Genomic DNA, 18,258 nt, shown 5'->3' with positions numbered 1-18,258 from the left:
CCCAGCCTTCCTTGGGAACACAGTCCCTTTAGGGGACCCCAGCCCTTCCAGATCCCACAGCCATCTGAGGGACCCCAGCCCACTTTCAGGACCCCAGCCCATTATGGTGACCCAAACCGCCTGGGAACCCCATCCTTCCTGGGGACACCTCCCTCCCAGGGACCCCGTAGCCCTCCTGTGTTCCCAGCCCTGCTTGGGTCTCAGGCCTCCTTGGGGACCCCAACCCTCCTGGAGACACCAGCCCTCTTTGAGGACAACACAGCCCTCAGGGGAGCCCAAGGCATTGCCAGGGAGGGCTGACACTGGGGATACTCATGGCCCCATCATCACTGCTGCCACCTTAATTTGGGAATTCCACCTGCAAGAGAAAGCTGTCCATGTGCAGGGGCTTGGTTGTCCCATCCACTGTCCCCACCACCCATAGGCCAGCCCCAGGGGAAATTGAGTCAGGGTGCAAATGCAGGTCTGGGTGTGGGTGCAGGCGTTGTCCCACCGTGGCTGTGATGCCCAGCTCTGTGCTCACCAGTTGCATGTAGAACTCCAGCAAGCCCAGGAGGTAGAGGGCAAAGTAGATGCTGGTTTTTTTGCCCATGCCCATGTTTTTGCCCTTGCCAGCACCCAACCCTGCTAGCACCCATCTCCAGCCTAGAGCAGCCTCCCTGGACACCCTCCACCCCCACCCCCCACCATGCATTTCCAGATCAGCACTGTCCATGTCCCTGCTGCAGGGTCCGTGGGCACTGGGTGCCACAGCAGAGGCGTGGGACCGCCTGGGTGTGGGTGCCTTCCTCAGTGGCTCCCCCTTTACTTGGGCAAGGAGGTTCATCTGTGAAAGAAAACATGATGTCCAAAGAACTGGTACACAGGCCCGTGCTTAGCCCCACCTCAGGGACCTTTCTGTCCCCAAATGGTTCTAGTACCATGTTGCCCTGCCAAAACCCAGGCTGTGGCCTTGGGCACCATGCCAGCCCTGGTGCTCATGCCATGCCTGGCTTCCTCACCTTGGGGATGACTCCAAGGTACCATCTTTCCACTGTAGTCCCCAAGCAGCTGCTCCTCCAAAGGTGGCTGCCAAATAGGAACTCAACCTGCCCCTGCAAGCACTGCTGTGGCTCTTGGCACTTGCACATGGCTCCACCGGTACCCTTGAACATGCCCGGACTGCACTGACCGGCCCGACTGTGGCACCTTGCATATCCTGTGGGACCAGTCCCAGGGGGATGAACCCAACCTGGTGTGACATTTCATCAATGAACCTCTTGGGTGACATCTAAGGAGTCATGAAATGACCCCATGGCCACTATGCACTGATACCCAGTGGCCACTGGGCTGGTGCCAAAATACCTCTTGGTGCCAAAATGCCTCTTGCCCTAAAGATGGCCCAAGGGACAGCCACCAGCCTTTCTGCAGCCATGTATCCCTGGGGCAGTGCATGCTCAGGAACAGCTCTGGAGCCACAGTAAACCTTAATCCTTGTGCTGGGGGGTCAGCAAAGACTTTGGCAGGGTTTGGGGCAGGTGATGTGGGAGCTGTCACACTCTGTCATTGTGCAATGTGCGCAGCATCATTTATCATGGATCCTCCAATGAACAAGAGCAAATTACAGCTGAAAACAGAGCCTGGCCTGGACAAGGCTTAGCACCGGACAGCTGTGTTAACCCTTCCCAGCCACCTCCAGCCCTGGAGCCATCTTGTATCCTCCCACACCTTCGTGCCTGCTTTTGGTTGTTCTTGTCCCTTCCTGACCACCATTCTTTCCTGGTCCCTGTTGTCCCATTCTCATGTACCTTATGGTTCTCACCACCCACTTCTGGTCCCCACCATCCACTCCTGGTCCTCACTAGCTGCTCATGGTGTCCATCATAATCTCCTGGTCTTCATCATCCCTCTAGGCATCCTTTGTCACCATTGTTCCCTCCTGATCCCCTTCTTCTCCTCCCGGTCCCCATAATCCCATCCAAGTCCTCACTATCCCCTCATGATCCCCATTGACCCATATTGCATCCCACTGCCCCCTCCTGATCCCTATCACACTGTCCTGGTCCCCATCATCCCCAGGTGGTCCCTATTGTCCTGTCTTGGTCTCCATCGTGTCTTCCTGGTCCCTGCTGTCACCTCCTGCTCTCCACCATCCATCATTGTCTCCTGGTCACCATTAAAACATCCAGGTTCCCATTGTCCCCTTCTGATCCTCATAGAATCACAGAATCACAGAATGGTTTGGGTTGGCAGGGACCTCTAGAGGTCATCTAGTCCAACCCCCCTGCAGTGATCAGGGACATCTTCAACTAGATCAGAGACCCGTCCAACCTCACCTTGAATGTTTCCAGGGATGGGGCCTCTACAACCTCTCTGGGCAGCCTGTTCCAGTGCTTCACCACCCTCTTTGTAAAAAATTTCTTCCTTACATCCAGTCTAAATCTACCCTCCTTTAGTTTAAAACTATTGCCCCTTGTCCTGTCACAAGAGGCCTTGCTAATGAGGTTGCCCACATCCTTCCTATGGTCCCCCTTTAAGTACTGGAAGGCTTCAATAAGGGCTCCCTGCAGCCTTCTCTTCTCCTGGCTGAACAACCCCAACTCTCTCAGCCTTTCTTCATAGGAGAGTTGTTCCCTGAAGGACACCACTCATCACTGCTCTCCATCTGGACATTAAGCCACTGACCACTACCCTCTGGATGTGACCATCCAGCCAGTTCCACATCCACTGAACAGTCCGCCCATCAAATCTGTATCTCACCAGTTTAGAGAGAAGGATGCTGTGGGGGACCATGTCAAAAACCTTACAGAAGTCCAGATGACATCCATATCTCTTCCCTTGTCCCCTGATGTAGTCACTTCTTCATAGAAGGCCACTAGGTTGGTCAGGCAGGACTTGCCATTGGTGAAGCCATGCTGGCTGCCTTGGATCACCTTCGGGTCCTCCCTGTGCCTTAACATAGCTTCTAGGAGGATCTGTTCCGTGATCTTCCCAGGCACAGAGGTGAGACTGACAGGACAGTAGTTCCCCAGGTCCTCCTTTCTACCCTTTTAAAGATGGGCACAATGTTTCCCTTCTTCCAGTCCCCAGGGTCTTCACCTGACTGCCATGACTTCTCACATATCATGTGGTGGCTTGGCAACTACATCAGCCAGTTCCCTCGGGACTCTGGGATGCATCTCATCAGGTCCCATAGACTTGTGTATATCCAGGTTCCTCAGGTGGTCATGAACCTGATCTTCCCTTACAGTGGGAGGGGCTTTATCCCCCTGGTCTCCATCCTGCAGTGCATCAGCTTGGGAGGGGTGAGGAGAGATGTTACCAGCGAAGACTGAGGCAAAAAAGTTGTTGAGTACCTCAGCCTTCCCCTTGTTTGTTGATATTAGGCCACCATTCTTGTTCATCGGTGTGGGATGCGCTTTCTTTGACTTTCCTTTCTTGGTTGATGTACCTGTAGAAGCCTTTCTTGTTATTCTTTGCATCCCTTGCTAAATCCAGCTCCAGCCTTCCCTTGGCCCTCCTGACCCCATCCCCACACAACAGGGCAGCGTCCCTGTACTCTTCCCAGTATACCTGTCCCTGCTTCCACTGCCTGTGTAGTTCCCTCTTGCTCTTTAGTTTGACCAGCATGTCTCCACTCCACCATGCTCGTCTCTTCCCTTCCTTGCCTGATTTCTAACACCTGGGAACCGAGAGCTTTTGCGCTGTATGGAACGCGTCCTCAAAGATCTGCCAGCTCTCTTCTGTTCCCTTGTCCCTGAGGACTTTTTCCCAGGGGGTCCTGCTAACCAACTCCTTGAAGAGCTGGAAGTCCACTTTCCTAAAATTTAGGGTCTTGACTATACCCTTAGCTTTCCTCATATCACTCAGGAGTGTGAACTCCACCAATGCATGATCGCTGCAGCCCAAGTTGCCTCCGATCTTGATGTCACCAATAAGCTCACTTGCATTGGTGACCATCAGGTCTAGTATTGCATCCCCTCAGGTAGGGCTGTCTATTACCTGACTCAGTGCCTTCGAGGAATCTCCTGGATGGCCTACAGCTTGCTGTGCTGGTCTTCCAGCGGATGTTGGGGTGGTTGAAGTCTCCCAGTAGGATGAGAGCCTGCAAGTGTGAAGCCTCCTGGAGTTGGAGGAAGAAGGCTTTGTCAGTAGGCTCCCCTCGATCAGGCAGCCTGTAGTGGACACCAACCTCCAGGTTCCCTTGTTGCCTCTGTCTCTGATTCTTACCCATAAACTTTTGACCTGCTCATGGTTATTCTTCAGGGACAGCTCTTCACACTGATCGATTTCTTGATGTAAAGAGCAACACCTCCGCCCCTCCTTCCTCGCCTGTCCCTTCTGAACAGCCTGTAGCCATCAATAGCCACATTCCAGTCATAGGATTTGTTCCACCAAGTTTCAGTAATGGCAATCAGGTCATAGCTTTCTATCAGCACGGTAGTTTCCAACTCCTCCTGTTTGTTTGCCATGCTGTGTGTGTTAGTGTAGAGGCGTTTCATCCGGGCTGTGGGCCGTGTCTCCTTCTTGTTGGAGCAGCCCTTGATTCCCTTGAGGTGTTTCATGGGAGGTTCCTTGTTGGCTCCTACTACCTCAGGAACCCCAAGCTCATCTCTGCAAGACTTCAACTGTGCTGCAGTGCCCCCAGCACACCCCTGGGCAACAGGTTGAGGGCTCATACTAGCAGCCTGCCCCTCTAACCATTGTGTATTGCCCCATAGTTTGTCACAGGCAAGCCTGATATGTTGCCCCTCCCACTTTGCTTCATCATCCTGGCCCAGTCCCCATTGTCTCCTCCTGGTCCCCACAACCCCCTCCTGATCCCCACTGTCCCCTTGCATTCCTCACCACCCCATGCCATCACCAGCAGGAGCGGGGCTGCCAGGACAGGATTGCCTTCCTTGGTCACCCAATGTCCCCAACAAAGCTGTCCCCTGGCCAGGGTACATTTGCCAGCTCCCCACAGCCAGTGGAGTTAGGGCGGCCAGAGCCTTGAGGCAGTTGTGGGAGCCTCGGGGCTGCTCCTGACCATGGGTTTCAAGCCTGTCACCAGCACCTTTGTGTAATTAGTAAATTAGTAATTAAATGCTCCCTGCCTGGTAGTGGGGGAAGGGGGGCAGATCCTGAGGTTTTAGGCTGGGTAATCCCATGGCATCTGCCCCAGCATCTGTCACTGAGCCAAGTCATGACCCTGCCACGGGCTTTAATGTTTGCTCCTTCACACCCACCCTGCCACCCACAGGTCCTCAGCTGTGGTGTTGGCCCTCCTCAGGGCACTCCCTGAAAACAAGCTGGGTCGAGCCCTCCAGGTGCCCGGGTTGGGTGCTCATGGGGTGCTCAGCCCTGGGAGGGGGACACTGTGCTGCTCCATGGGGACCTCACCTTGGGGACAGCACCCAGCTGAGTGTAATTGAGAAACGGGGTGGGAAACCATATTTTTGTAATTATTGGCTTTCTGGGGCGTGCTGATGATTGGCCGGCAGCAGATGGTTGGCCCTGCTAATCCCTCTCCCAAATCCCCACTCCAGATCTGGCTTTTAGCCAACAGCAAGGAGGGGACAGGAAAATTAGCCGATTCAGCAGGTATCACCATGCTGGCCACTCCTCCGCATCCCCTGGCACTGTGTCCCCACATCGCCCATGGGTGGGCTGGCACCCTGGGGTGGGTGCTCCCAGCACCCCTGGATCAGGCACCAGGGGTTGTTTCCTCCATGGGTGAAGCTCTGGAGGTACCTAAGCTGCGGCCAGGGGACGGGCAGGGCGAGGTGACAGCTTGCTCCTGCTGCATTAGCCCAGCGTCATAATTCTGCTGAGGGAGGCGGGCGCCCGCTGTCACAGATGGTGGCTGTCAGAGATCTGGGTCAGGGTGGGGGCCTGCCACAGGATGGGGGTCTGCAGGGTGGGATGGGGGGGCCCGGGGGTGGAGGGGTGCTGCAGGCAGGGGTGATGGAGCCATGTAGCAGGCAGGGTAATGGAGCAATGCTGGAGGCAGGGGAGGTTGAACAATGCTGCAGGCAAGGATGATGTAGCTGTGCTACGGTCAGGCAGGATGGTGGCAATATGCTGCAGGCAGGGGAGGTCGGAGCAATGTTGCAGGCAGAGGAGGATGGAGCAATGCTGCAAGCAGGGGGTGATGGAAGGAAGCTGTAAGCAGGATGATGGAGCAATGCTGCAGGCAGGGATGCTGGTAGGGTGAACCCCAGCCTCCAGATCCACTGATGTCACTGCTGCCAGTCCTCAGCAGGGACCTGCTGCCAGTGCCAGTCCCCAGATGCCTCCGCTGGGGCCACAGATGACAGCAACACCTCCAGGACCACAGGCTGAACCCCACCCTGGGAGGGACACAGGGGGCTGGAAACACCTGGCCCCAGCCTGGCCCATCCCTGGGGACAACCCAGACTGGGTAACGGTGGCCACCTGCCATGTCCCTGAGCTGGGCAGGGGGGTTTAGCGGCTAAAGCCCTCAAATCCCAAATTGTGCTGCCCTGTCACAGCAAGGGTTTAGCAGCAGTTGCGTAACCCCAGGGGCCACCTGGCCCCAACCCACTGCGGTGTCAGCAGCCCTGGCCCAACATGCCCAGGGGCCCATGTACCCCCAAGAGAGGAAACTGAGGCACGGGGGGTGCTCTGTGCTACCACTGGGGCTAAGCAGCTTTGGGTGGGGCCCTACTGAATGTCCCCCCTCCCTTCACCATCAGGGCTGGTAATTAACTACTTGGGGGCAGGGAAATTACCCCCCTTAATTACCACTTTTTGTTATTCCCCTCTAACCGCCTTAGTGAAGGGCTTATGCGCTTATAGGACCTGGTGGGTTCCAAGGCAGAGCACACACATATGGGGTCCCTACCCCAAGCCCTATCTCCCACACCTCTGCTGCAATCTTGGCCTTGCAGTGCTGGGGTGGGGGTGGGGTACGTGCAGTGGCAGGGTGCCAGCCCCATGGTGGGCCACAGTGGCAAGCGGTGGGGGGGTGGCTTGAGTGTTGCAGGGTTTAGGGTTACAGGGCTGGGGCTCAGCACCTTTTTAATTCTTCATTGCACGGCTGATTGATCCTCCCCCCCCCGCCCCCCCATCCCCCAGACACTAAAGATTAAGAGAGTGACAAAGAGGCGGCTGCTTACACAGCGCCCACTGCTAAGCTGCCTTGAAGAGAGCAAGGCAAGAACCCTGCTGCCCACAGAGCTGCCGGAGCACCCACCAACTCACCAGACCCCGGGGCACCCACCGTGGTGGCAGCCAGACAGAGGGGAGAGGTCAGAAACACCGGGTACAGGATGGCTGTGTCGCCGGCGGGGTCAGTGGTGAGCACTGGGCTGGATGATAGCCCCACGGGTAAGAGGTGGTGTTCTGCTTGATTGGGTGTGATATGGTGGGACTGCGGTTGCCAGTGGGGTCTTTCTTCAGGATGGCTAGGATTCCTGTCATGGTGCTTCTCCAAGACACCCAGGGTCCCCCTTGTAGTCCTTCACCATGATGGTGGGGGTCCCCATCACGGTCCTTATCTGGGATGCCTGGTGTCCCCATTGTGGTCCTTCTCCTGGATGCCCAGGGTCCTCATCTATCACCCTTCTCCAAGATGCTGAGGGTCTCCATCGTGGTCCTTCTCCGGGCCAGGATGCCTGCAGTCCCCAGCCACAACCCTCTCCTAGATGCCTATGGTCCCCGGCCTTTCTCCAGGACCCCTGCAGTCCCCTACTGTGACACTTCTCTGGGATGCCCAGTGTGCCCAGCTGTGGCCCTTCTTCAGGACACCTCCAGTCTGTGGTTGTGGCCTTTCTCTGGGGTGCTTGGCATCCCCTCACTGGGACACCTGCTGTCCCCATCCCTGGAGACAACATTTCATCCCCTTCTAAAAGTCCCATGAGAACTCATCCTGCAGCATCACAGGCGCTGGGGTGTGGGGAGATTTCGAACCCCGCGTGCAATCCCTGGAGTCCCCGAGGTGTCCCCGTTCATGTCCCTAGGCTGGACCAGTGGAAATGGAAACCAACCCATCGCCAGCATGCTGGGCAGCAGTGGGGACTGGTGGGAGGGACAAGGGGCATCGGGGTGCCCCGGGTCACTTCAAATGTGGTGGCTCTGCTCCCGCAGGGCTGAGCCCAGCCCCTGGCAAGGCATTGAGCCCCGTGCTGCTGTGCAAGGTGTGCGGGGACACCAGCAGTGGGAAGCACTACGGCATCTACGCCTGCAATGGCTGCAGTGGTTTCTTCAAGCGCAGTGTCAGGAGGAAGCTTATCTACAGGTAGGTACGGGGGTCTCTGTGAGGCAGGGACTGGGGGGCATGGGGGGTGTGTGTGGGCACCCAGTGGGGCAGGGATCCAGAGACTGGACACCCAGCAGGGCAGGGACCACCAGGGAGACAGGCACCCATCAGGGTAGGGACTAGGGGACAGGAACCCAGTGAGGCAGGGACTGAGGGGTCAAATAACCACTGGGGTAGGGACCAGGGGACATGAAGCCAGTGGGACAGGGAGATGGGATGGGACACCCAGCGGGGCAGGGACCCAAGGGAACAGGCACCCAGAGGGACAGCAACCAGGGGAATGGGGACCCAGAGGGGATGGACACCCAGTGGGGTAGGGACACCCAGCAAGGCAGAGGCTACAGGGCATGAGCAACAAGTGGAGCAAGGACTTGGGGATGGGTACCCAGCAGGGAAGGGACCAGGAGACAAGGCACCCAATGGGGCAGGGGCGTGACGGGAGGGGCACCCAGGGAAGCCATGAGGCTAAGACACCCATCAAGGCAGGGTATTCACTGGGACAACGCATCCACTTGGGGACAGGTTGCCCATGGTGGCGGGGCGCCCACTGAGTGGAGAACACCCATTGCGGGGGGAGAAGACAACCAAAAGGGACAAAGCACCCCCAGGACATGACACCCATGGGGGCAGAACACCCCAGGGACTGCAGCCAGGTGCCACCTCTCCACACAGGTGCCAGGCAGGGACAGGGCTGTGCCCGGTGGACAAGGCACACCGCAACCAGTGTCAGGCCTGCCGGCTGAAGAAGTGCCTGCAAGCTGGCATGAACAAGGACGGTGAGATAGGGGCGGGCGACACACAGTAATAGATGGTGAGGGTGGTAGCAGAGTGGCCGGTGCTGATGCCACCTTGTCTCCGCAGCTGTGCAGAATGAGCGCCAGCCCCGCAGCACAGCCCAAGTCCGGCTGGACAGCATCGAGCTGGATTCAGAGCTGCCCCCTGAGCATGTGGCCACCACCCATGAGGTCCCCCCAGCCCCCTGCCCAGCTCCCCGCGGTCCCAGTGCCACTGTCACCGTCACCCCAGATCCTCAAGCACCCACACCGCCCACCAATCATCGCTTCATGGCCAGCCTGATGACAGCTGAGACCTGTGCCAAGCTGGAGCCTGAGGATGGTGGGTGGCCACCAGTGGGGAGGCAACAGGCTGGGGGTTGTCCCCATAGTGGGATGGCCACCAGCATCCTCTTCTGTCCCTGCAGCCGATGAGACAGTGGACGTGACAGGTGGTGAGCCAGAGCGGGCGGCTGGCGAGTACCAGGTGGCACCATATCCAGCAGCCAGCCCTGAAAATGTCTACGAGACCTCAGCACGTCTCCTCTTCATGGCTGTGAAATGGGCCAAAAACCTGCCCGTCTTCTCCAACCTGCCCTTCCGCGACCAGGTAGGGTTAGTGACCCCTGCCATGGGGCAGCAGGGACCCCAAAAAACATAGGCAACCGGTAGAATGGGGATGGCTGGAGCATCCCCCCCCAACATTCATTGCAGGGTCTTGGGGTGCCCCTCAGAAGATGCTCTTCAGCCCAACCCACCATGGTGGCTACAGGTGTTGGAGGCTTTGGGGGTGATGATGGTTTTTGGGGCTCCCCCCACTCCCCAGGTGATCCTGCTGGAGGAAGCGTGGAGTGAGCTGTTCCTGCTCTGTGCTATCCAGTGGTCCATGCCCCTGGAGAGCTGCCCACTGCTGGCCGTCCCTGAGCCAGTCTCTGGCAAGCTGCTGCCAGCCACCCTGGATGTCCGGGTGCTGCAGGAGATACTCGGCCGCTTCAAGGCATTGGCTGTTGACCCCACCGAATTTGCCTGCATGAAGGCTGTGGTGCTCTTCAAACCAGGTGAGGGACCCACCAGCACCTGTTGCTGTCCATCCTCGTGCCCCCACCCCACACCATCTCCCCCTTGTCCCCACAGAGACCCGTGGCCTGAAGGACCCTGAGCAGGTGGAGAACCTGCAGGACCAGTCACAGGTGATGCTGGGCCAGCACAACCGTTCTCACTACCCTGGGCAGCCCGTCAGGTACCGCCATCCCCACATCCTCATGGGTGGGACCAGGGGTGGGGACACATACCCATGGCCACTGCTCTGTCCCCCAGGTTCGGGAAGCTGCTGCTGCTGCTCCCAGCGCTGCGCTTCATCTCCTCCGAGCGCGTGGAGCTGCTCTTCTTCCGCCGAACCATTGGCAACACCCCCATGGAGAAGCTGCTTTGTGACATGTTCAAGAACTGACCTCCCCCCACCCCGGTGTTACCCGTCATGCTTGTCACCCTGTCACCCCACCCTGAGTCTCCTCATCTTGGGACACTGCAGGGTGTGAAGGTGCCCATGGTCCTGTCTCCAGAGTGGTGGCCGGGACCATGGGATGCTGCTGGCAGCTGGGACATAGGACCAGCTTCACTGGGGACAGCTGGTGGCAGAGTGGCATCCCCAAGTGAGTGCCAGATATACCAGGAACACCTCATTGGGATGGGTGTCTCCATAGGTGCTGCTGTCCCGAACGCTGGAGGAACCCATGGACCCAGCAAGGCACCCTTGCTGTGGCACCAGCACACACGGGGACCCACTGCTGTTCACGGGTGACGCTGGGCCGGGGGTGATGTCAGCCTGGGACATGGCACCAACCCAGGGGTGACATGGGCCCAGGGGTGACACCAGCCTGTGGGCGACACTGGCCAAGGGCAATGCCAGGCCAGGGGTGACAGTGGCCAGGGGTGATGCCAGTTGAGAGGTGCCCCCAGCCCAGAGCCATGACCCCAGCCCAGGGGTGACGCCATCCTGGGGCTGCGTGTTCCCCCAACCGCAATCACTGCCCCTCACTCATGAGGCATGGGGTTCCCCGGCCGCGCCTCCGGCTCCAAGATCCTAGGGGTCACACGGTGACAGACCCTCACCCCCTTGTCCTGGGGAGCTCCTGCTCTCCCCCTGCTATTTTATACTCCAAATAAAGAGGGCTCTTGCAGCCTCCCTCCTCGCGCCACTGACTCGGGGTCCCTCTCCTCAGATGGGGGCAGTAGCGGGGGGGGACACCAGCTGAATATTAATAAACTGAATAAATAAGATAAAAAGAAATAATCTGAATATAAATAATTTGAAAAGAAATTATCTGAATATAAATAAGATAAATATAAATAATCTGAATTAAATAATCAGAATGTAAATAAAATTACTAGAAATAATGTGAATATCAATAAAATGAAATTAATCTGAATATAAATAAATTGAAAATAAATTATCTGAATAGAAATAAGATAAATATAAATAATATGTTTGGAAATAATTGGAATTAAATACTCTGAATAGAAATAATATGAAGATAAATGAAAATAAATAATCTGAAATAATCTGAGTATAAATAAATTGGAAATAAACAATCTGAATAGAAATGATCTGAAATAATCTAAATACAGATTGAATATAATCTGATTAGAAATAATCTGAGTATAAATAAGATTAAAATAAATAATCTGAATAGAAATAAATTGAAAATAATCTGAATAGAAATGATCTGTATATAAATAAAAAGAAATAATCCGAATAGAAATAATCTGAGTTCAGATAGGCTCAGTTAAAATAATCTGAGCAGAAATGAGCCAGGAGCACAGCCTCAGGCCCCAGGGGAGCTGCCCTTACCCCCCCAGCATCAAACACAGCACCCAGCGCCAGGCACTCCTCGTTACAGCTCTTTAATTAGTGCAGGGTCAGGGGTTTGCCAAGCCGCTTTGTACAGCCATGGGGAGGACTGGAGGGAAAAACCCACAAACTGCACTTCAGTCACGCCACAGTCTGATGGCAGAAGGAAAAAATACCCCCAGCCCCCGCCATAACCCAACAGTAATTTGGGGGTTTGATAAGTGGCAGCATCGCCCGGCAGCGGGCACCAGAAATCCTTTGCCTTTATAGTATTACACTGACTTTTATTTCTCTTTTTTTTTTTCTCCTTTTTAAAACAATATTCTAGCGCGGATGACACAGGATAATATATCCTCTTACAATACAGACTTTGTTTTTAATTTACACGCCGCAGACTTATAAATTACTTAAAAAAATTTTCATTAAAAATAATAATAATTAACAGCACGCAGCCCCCTCTCCTTTCCAGTAGTAAGTACATTCATGCCGCCCTGGAAAACCCCATTTTTTGCCCCCAAATCTGGCCTCTTGCCGGAGGGAGGGCCGGGAAGGAGCTGCGGGAGATGTCGAGGGGATGCACTGGCTGGGGACCCTGGAACACCCCATTCGCCCCCTATTCCTGGGGGTTCCAACGCTGACTGTTAGCTTAGCTCCTGCCGGGATATTTTTATTTATGTATATATTTTTATATATATATATATGTATGTATATATTTATTTTATTATTTCTTTATATATATACACACACAAATACACTATATATATAAAGAAATATATTTCCTATATATTCTATGTATATTCTATACATTTATATATAAAGAAATAGAGATAAAATATATAAACATATATCCTTTATATACGGTACATATATTTCTTTTATATATAACTTTATATATAGAAATATACTCTATATAAAGAAATACATATGTAAACATACATATATTTCTCTATACATATAGAAGAAATATATAAAAATATATAAAGAAATATATTCTTTATATATAGTATATATTTCTTTTATATATTATATATAAAGAAATATATAAACTATATACATAAAGAAATATATATTGTTTATATACAGTGTATCTATCTCGTATTTCTTAACATATAAAAATATGTGTTATATATAAAAGAAATACAAAATATATAAAGAAACATGTTTATTCTTTATATATATTCTTTTATATATCGTTTTATTTATACAGAGAATATATATTCTTTTATATATATTTTATTTATATATAGAATATATATTATTTTAAATATATTTTCTTTATATATAAAATATATATATAAGGGAAATATATATATAAGAGAAATATACATATACATATACATATATATATTTGGAAGCGCTGCCTAAGCCAGATCTGCTGTTCCTGCTGCTCTTGTGCTGCCAGGGTGGGAAAACTGAGGATGAGGATGGAGTGCTTCCACCCACCCTCAGGGACCTGCTTGCTGGAGCCTGGCCACTTTGAGAAGAATTCCTGGGATTTTACATACAGAGGCTCTAAAATGGCTGGTTTTGGTGCAGAGCGCTAGGGAGGCTCCTGTGATTTCTAGCTCTGGGGGGGTTGCGGTGGCTCCCCAGGAGCTTTCAACTTTCATGGCCCCCACACGCCTTCCCAGCACATCCCGGGTCGGTCCCAAAATCCCAGTTTTCTCATCTGGGACTGGTAAAATCCCAGTTTCCCGTATAGATGCAGAATGATTGATTTGGTCTTGCTCCATTCCCAGGATGTGGCACTGAGGAGGATGCTGTTCCCATATCCCCACTCTCCCTGTGGCATCTATCCCTCTCCCCCATTGAAAATAAAATAAAATAAAAAATTCAAAAAAACCCTAAAAGTTTAAAAACTCAACTAAACAACAACAAAAACCAATAAATAAACCATCCTGCAAAAGAAACAGCCCTTTGGGAAGGGGGAAGGGGACTGAAGGGCAGCTTGGCTAAACCCGGGGATGCGGGGATGCTCAGCAAAACACAAAATACTCCGGAAAACTAAATTTTTCGGCGTTTTCCCCCTTTTAATGGCATTTTGGGAAAGGACAAGCCTCAACCTGTGATGCCCAGCCCATCTGAAAGGACGGATCCAGCCTTTATTAATCTAATTAGCTCCCTGGGGCTCCTAATTTTGCCCTTCCAGAGGTCTTCCACTACCCAGAGCTTCTCTGGGTGCCACCGATGGTGACCATCCAGGAGGGATTAAGAGCCAAGTCATTAACTAGTGTTCCTAATTAGTCCTATCATGGGCACTGCTTTTAAAATATGCTAATTACACCTCCAGGGATTTCCTGTTCAAAAAATCCAATGTATACAGCAAGTCGGCAGTGGCAAGTGATGAATGGTGACACCAGTGGTGACACCGGCATGATGGCTCAGCCCATCGCTTCCCTCCTCCCTGGCCAAAACAAAAAAAAATAAAAATAAAGAAAAAAGTTCCATCTGGGGAAAAATATAATTAAAAAAAATAAAAAATATATATTTACAAAAAAATCCAGTAACCGGCATATAAACAAATATAGCTTCAAGTAGTCCTTGATTATTATTTTTTTTTTAATACTGATGGTCTCCAAAAAGAAAAAAAAAAAAAAAAGAGGAAAGCTGGTTAGGTCACATTAAGAAGTGAAAAAAAAAAAAGGTGATTTTTGGCAGATTTTAACACTTTTCCATGCGCTTGGCATTGGCATGAACGAGGTGGTTAAAGCGTGAAGGGCTTGGCTGGCTGGGGCGGAGCTGGCACCGGCTCAGATGCTCCCATGGGGTTTTTAGGCTTGGTTTCCTCCTACCAATGGGCGATGGCTTTTCGGCAGGAGGATTTGGCGGCATGACGCTCTGACACGTCGGATGCTCCGAGGGCAAGGGCGCAGGAGCCGGCCAGTGACCCTCCATCCCCAGTCCAACCCCCCCCAAAAGGTCTCAACCCCCCCAAACCATTAAGGCCACCGTTAAAACTGTCCCCCACCGACCTTTTTAATTAAGAATTCATCCTCCTGGCATTAATGAGGAAGCCATTGGGAGCACTGCCAGTGCCTGGCACGCAACGCGTCCCCGGGGTGGAGCATCTCAGACCATAAACTCATTGCTCCCCAGGAGGACTAGGGGTTGGGCAGCAGTGCAGTCAGCCTCAGGGTTTCTCCTGTGTGTCCCCCCCGTTCCCCCATCTGGGGGTTCTTTGGTTTTCGGGGGGGAGGTTTTCACATTCTTCAGTTTTTGTTTGCCTTTCTCCGGGTTGAACGTCCCACGGGTGGTGAACTGAGGCCGGTCCTCGGGATAACGGAGAGGTCCCACGAAGCCCTCAGGGCTTGACCGGGTTTCAGGGGGCTCACCAGGTGCCCCTGCTCGGTAGAAAGGTGATTTGGAGTACATCTGGAAGCGCTTCCGGGGCAGGTGGGGCAAGCAGGAGGTGGATGATTGGGAGGAGGAGGAGATAGAGGCATCAGCTGGGTCAGCTGTGTCTGGCCGTGTCCTGGGGTGCCTTCGCAGCCGGCTTGGTCCCTCTGCCTTGGCAGGGCGCAGGGAGGAAAGTGCTACACTTCTCTCTGAGAGGGGGGAGAAGGACCACCAGAGAATTAACACCCCGAAACCACCCAGCACTTCGGTGCCACTCCCTGGGGACACACACTGTTGAACCAGGACAACGTTCTTGGCATCTTGCTGGAGGTAGCATCACCCAGGATGACACAGCAGTGCTGGAGGAACACTCACCTACCCATCAAACCTTGGGTGCTACCATCCACCTCCCCAGGTCCCTGAGTTTTAACCCTTAAGCCCCCTCTTTACACCCATTCAAATTGCTAAACATCAAAAGCAGGCAAAAAACCCCAAATAAATCCCTCCCAAGCTATCAAAATACCCGAGCAACCTGATCTAGTTGAAGATGTCCCTGCTCATTGCAGCGGGGGTGGACTAGATGATCCTTAGGTCCCTTCCAAACCAAACTATTCTATGATAAACCCCCAAACACCTGGATTTACCTGAACGATCGGAGATGGCTCCTTCGGAGTCAAAGTTCAAATTTTCAGAGCTGTCGGCAGTGCCAATGGAGGCTTCGGACTCGAGGGTTTCGTCATCAGAGGCGCGGGGCTCCAGCGTCAGCATCTCAAACGTCAGCTCCTCTCTGCCAAAAAAGTGACCCAGTCCCATTGACCCAACAGGACCAAAAAGGTGGGGAGAAGAAAGGGATGAGTGTACACCAAGAGATCATGGAGGGATGGAGTACTCCAGCTCACCCTATGAGCAGCATGTCAACCATACGATGCCAAATAACATCCATACGTAATCTATAGTGGCTTGAACCCCTGGCTGGACTCACTTTTCCTTCTGCAGGTTCTCGATCTGCTCGGTCAGCACCTTCTCCTCCTGCTGCATGGCCGCTTGCTGCTGCTCTGTCGCCTCCATCTCCACGGCTTCCTCACTGCTCATGGTCTCCTCGGGGACATCTGTCACTGCAGGCAAGCGCACAGCAACAGGAGACGTCGGGCTGGGATAGGCACTGCGTCGCACGCGTCCTTTGCCCTGAAGAGAGATAACTGTGTCACCATCACCAGCCAAGGTGATTTTGCAAACATCTCAGGTGCCAACCACACTGCTCTCCCAAGGACTGAAGAAGACAGCCCTGGCCATCGGTCCTCAGTGCACTGCCAGCAGTTGCACCCAGGACTTTCCAAAATCTCACCCCAGGCTGGGAGAGGTACCAAAAGGACTCAGCATGTTGGAGGGGGTGAGGATGGAGGTCGGTGAGGATGGAACTGATGAACCAAGTGCAACTTGGACTTCAAAGCAAGCCCAGCTGGTGGCAGGATGGGTTTCTGCAAAGCTCACAGCCCATGTGATGGGAAGCTTGACCTGCCAAGGTGGCTGTATTGGCTTTGGGTGGGAGCATCACCAGGGCTTTGATTTCAAGGCACCCAGCTCCCGCCTTATCGTTAGATCATGTCTCGCATCCTTGCCTTGCCCAGCTTTGGCATCTCCTGAGCATTGAAGGGCCTCCACTGACTCCTTTGGCAAATGGTAACTCACTCTAATCCCATTACACACACTCTGATCTCATGTACGAGATCCATAAACCAAGACCTTCTCAAATGGTCCATTATAAGACAATAAATGTTAATCTTTGCACCCATGGTTAAATGGGGAGATTTAATGCAGTGGTCCCTGCTGAAGAGCTCTGAAGAACCATCTATATTTTTATATTAAAACCAGCAATGGAAAAGGACTCAAATGGGGGTAGTACATATGGAGAAATATTATACATGCAGCTGCTTTATCCTTTTGAGGACCAGCTCTACAGATCTGTTCCACAGAGTAGAAGAAAAAGATGAATTTTGGGGCATGAGGGACACCATGGACATTAAAAAGCTTTTATCTTAACCGTTGACATAACAAGACACATCACATCTTCTAAATTCAAGATCCGGAACTGACCAAGACTTAGGAGATGTTGACCAGCCTGAGTCATGCCCATCACTTGCTGCCCTCCTCATGACAACCATCCCCAGGATGAACCTGCATCTTCTCGTAGTTGAAGAAGTTGTTACAATGCAGCTTATCTCCCTGTAGGGCCATTTAAACCCTGCAGCTGGGACATCCCTGGGTCTCTCTGATTCCCCATGTGCGTGGAGTAGGTTTGCAGGATAAAGGAGCATCCTTTTTCCCTTTAAAAGCGATATTTGCTCCATTTTACCCCTTTCATCTTTTAATGTCACACCTTGGAGACTTTTCTCTGGCAGTAAAGCTGCTCCCATGCCCCGGTGTTCTTCTGGTGGCACCTTCTCACACAGGTTCCTGAGCTGAAGCATAGCTGCCTGCATCCTATTAGCCAAAACCCCTGAGATCCCAAAGATCCCACTGGCTCATGGATTTAAGCCCCTATGAAATGGCATGCTTGCAAAATAGCTCTGGGGTAGCAGAGCTCGAATTTTGCTCTTCTCCATCTCCTGACCCACATGGATGCTGAAGGATGGGGAGAAGCATCATGGGCTGAACCTGGTAGGAATGGAAACAGCCCCACAAGCATCCCCAAAAACCTGTGGATGCTTTTCTTGCCCATCGTGTTCTCGCTGGGAACTCAAACTCAAGTTAGGATGGACTTGGGGAATACAGGTGTTAGTCCCAATTCAAACCTGGGTGTCCTGACCTTGAGTTCAAGGTGGAGGAGACCTTCAGATGCCTCGTGGTCTCTGAGGCATCTGAGCCAGGGGTTTTATCCACCATCTTGAGATACAGCAGCACTGTGAAAGCATCTTGATGCTGAAATGCATCCTGAGCGAGCAAAAATTGGGGTGGGAAGGGAAGGGATGAGTCAAGTAAACCAAAAAAGAGAAAAGCACAGGATGGCAGAAGGGAAAAAAAGGAAAAACAATAAGTAGAAAGGGGAAAAGGGGTGG

The 18,258-nt window shown here is 52.6% G+C and overlaps 2 protein-coding genes across 9 annotated transcripts in view; one reads left to right on the top strand and one right to left on the bottom strand.

The window, feature by feature from the left end:
• Positions 1 to 7,253: 7,253 nt before the first annotated feature.
• On the top strand, positions 7,254 to 10,465 carry NR2E3 (nuclear receptor subfamily 2 group E member 3). Its single transcript, XM_064455845.1, has 8 exons — positions 7,254 to 7,311; positions 8,071 to 8,221; positions 8,915 to 9,018; positions 9,104 to 9,358; positions 9,444 to 9,625; positions 9,842 to 10,073; positions 10,150 to 10,255; positions 10,333 to 10,465. Exons 1-8 carry the CDS (start codon positions 7,254 to 7,256, stop codon positions 10,463 to 10,465), a joined length of 1,221 nt encoding a protein of 406 aa, XP_064311915.1.
• A 2,484-nt stretch (positions 10,466 to 12,949) lies between these two features.
• MYO9A (myosin IXA) overlaps positions 12,950 to 18,258 on the bottom strand; it is a 193,473-nt gene continuing 188,164 nt past the window's right edge. For 7 of the 8 annotated variants that reach the window (XM_064456908.1, XM_064456909.1, XM_064456914.1 and 4 more), the window contains 3 exons: positions 16,185 to 16,387; positions 15,847 to 15,989; positions 12,950 to 15,411 (listed from right to left, as the gene is read on the bottom strand). In XM_064456908.1, the coding sequence (XP_064312978.1) occupies positions 14,936 to 15,411; positions 15,847 to 15,989; positions 16,185 to 16,387 (822 nt within the window). In that variant the 3' untranslated portion in view covers positions 12,950 to 14,935. Of the gene's footprint in view, positions 15,412 to 15,846; positions 15,990 to 16,184; positions 16,388 to 18,258 lie in introns of those variants that run through there. The other variant, XM_064456916.1, reaches the window with a different exon arrangement.

This window comes from Phalacrocorax carbo, chromosome 7, assembly GCF_963921805.1.
Source record: "Phalacrocorax carbo chromosome 7, bPhaCar2.1, whole genome shotgun sequence".
Taxonomy (NCBI): domain Eukaryota; kingdom Metazoa; phylum Chordata; class Aves; order Suliformes; family Phalacrocoracidae; genus Phalacrocorax; species Phalacrocorax carbo.
This window is presented reverse-complemented; position numbering and strand designations above follow the sequence as displayed.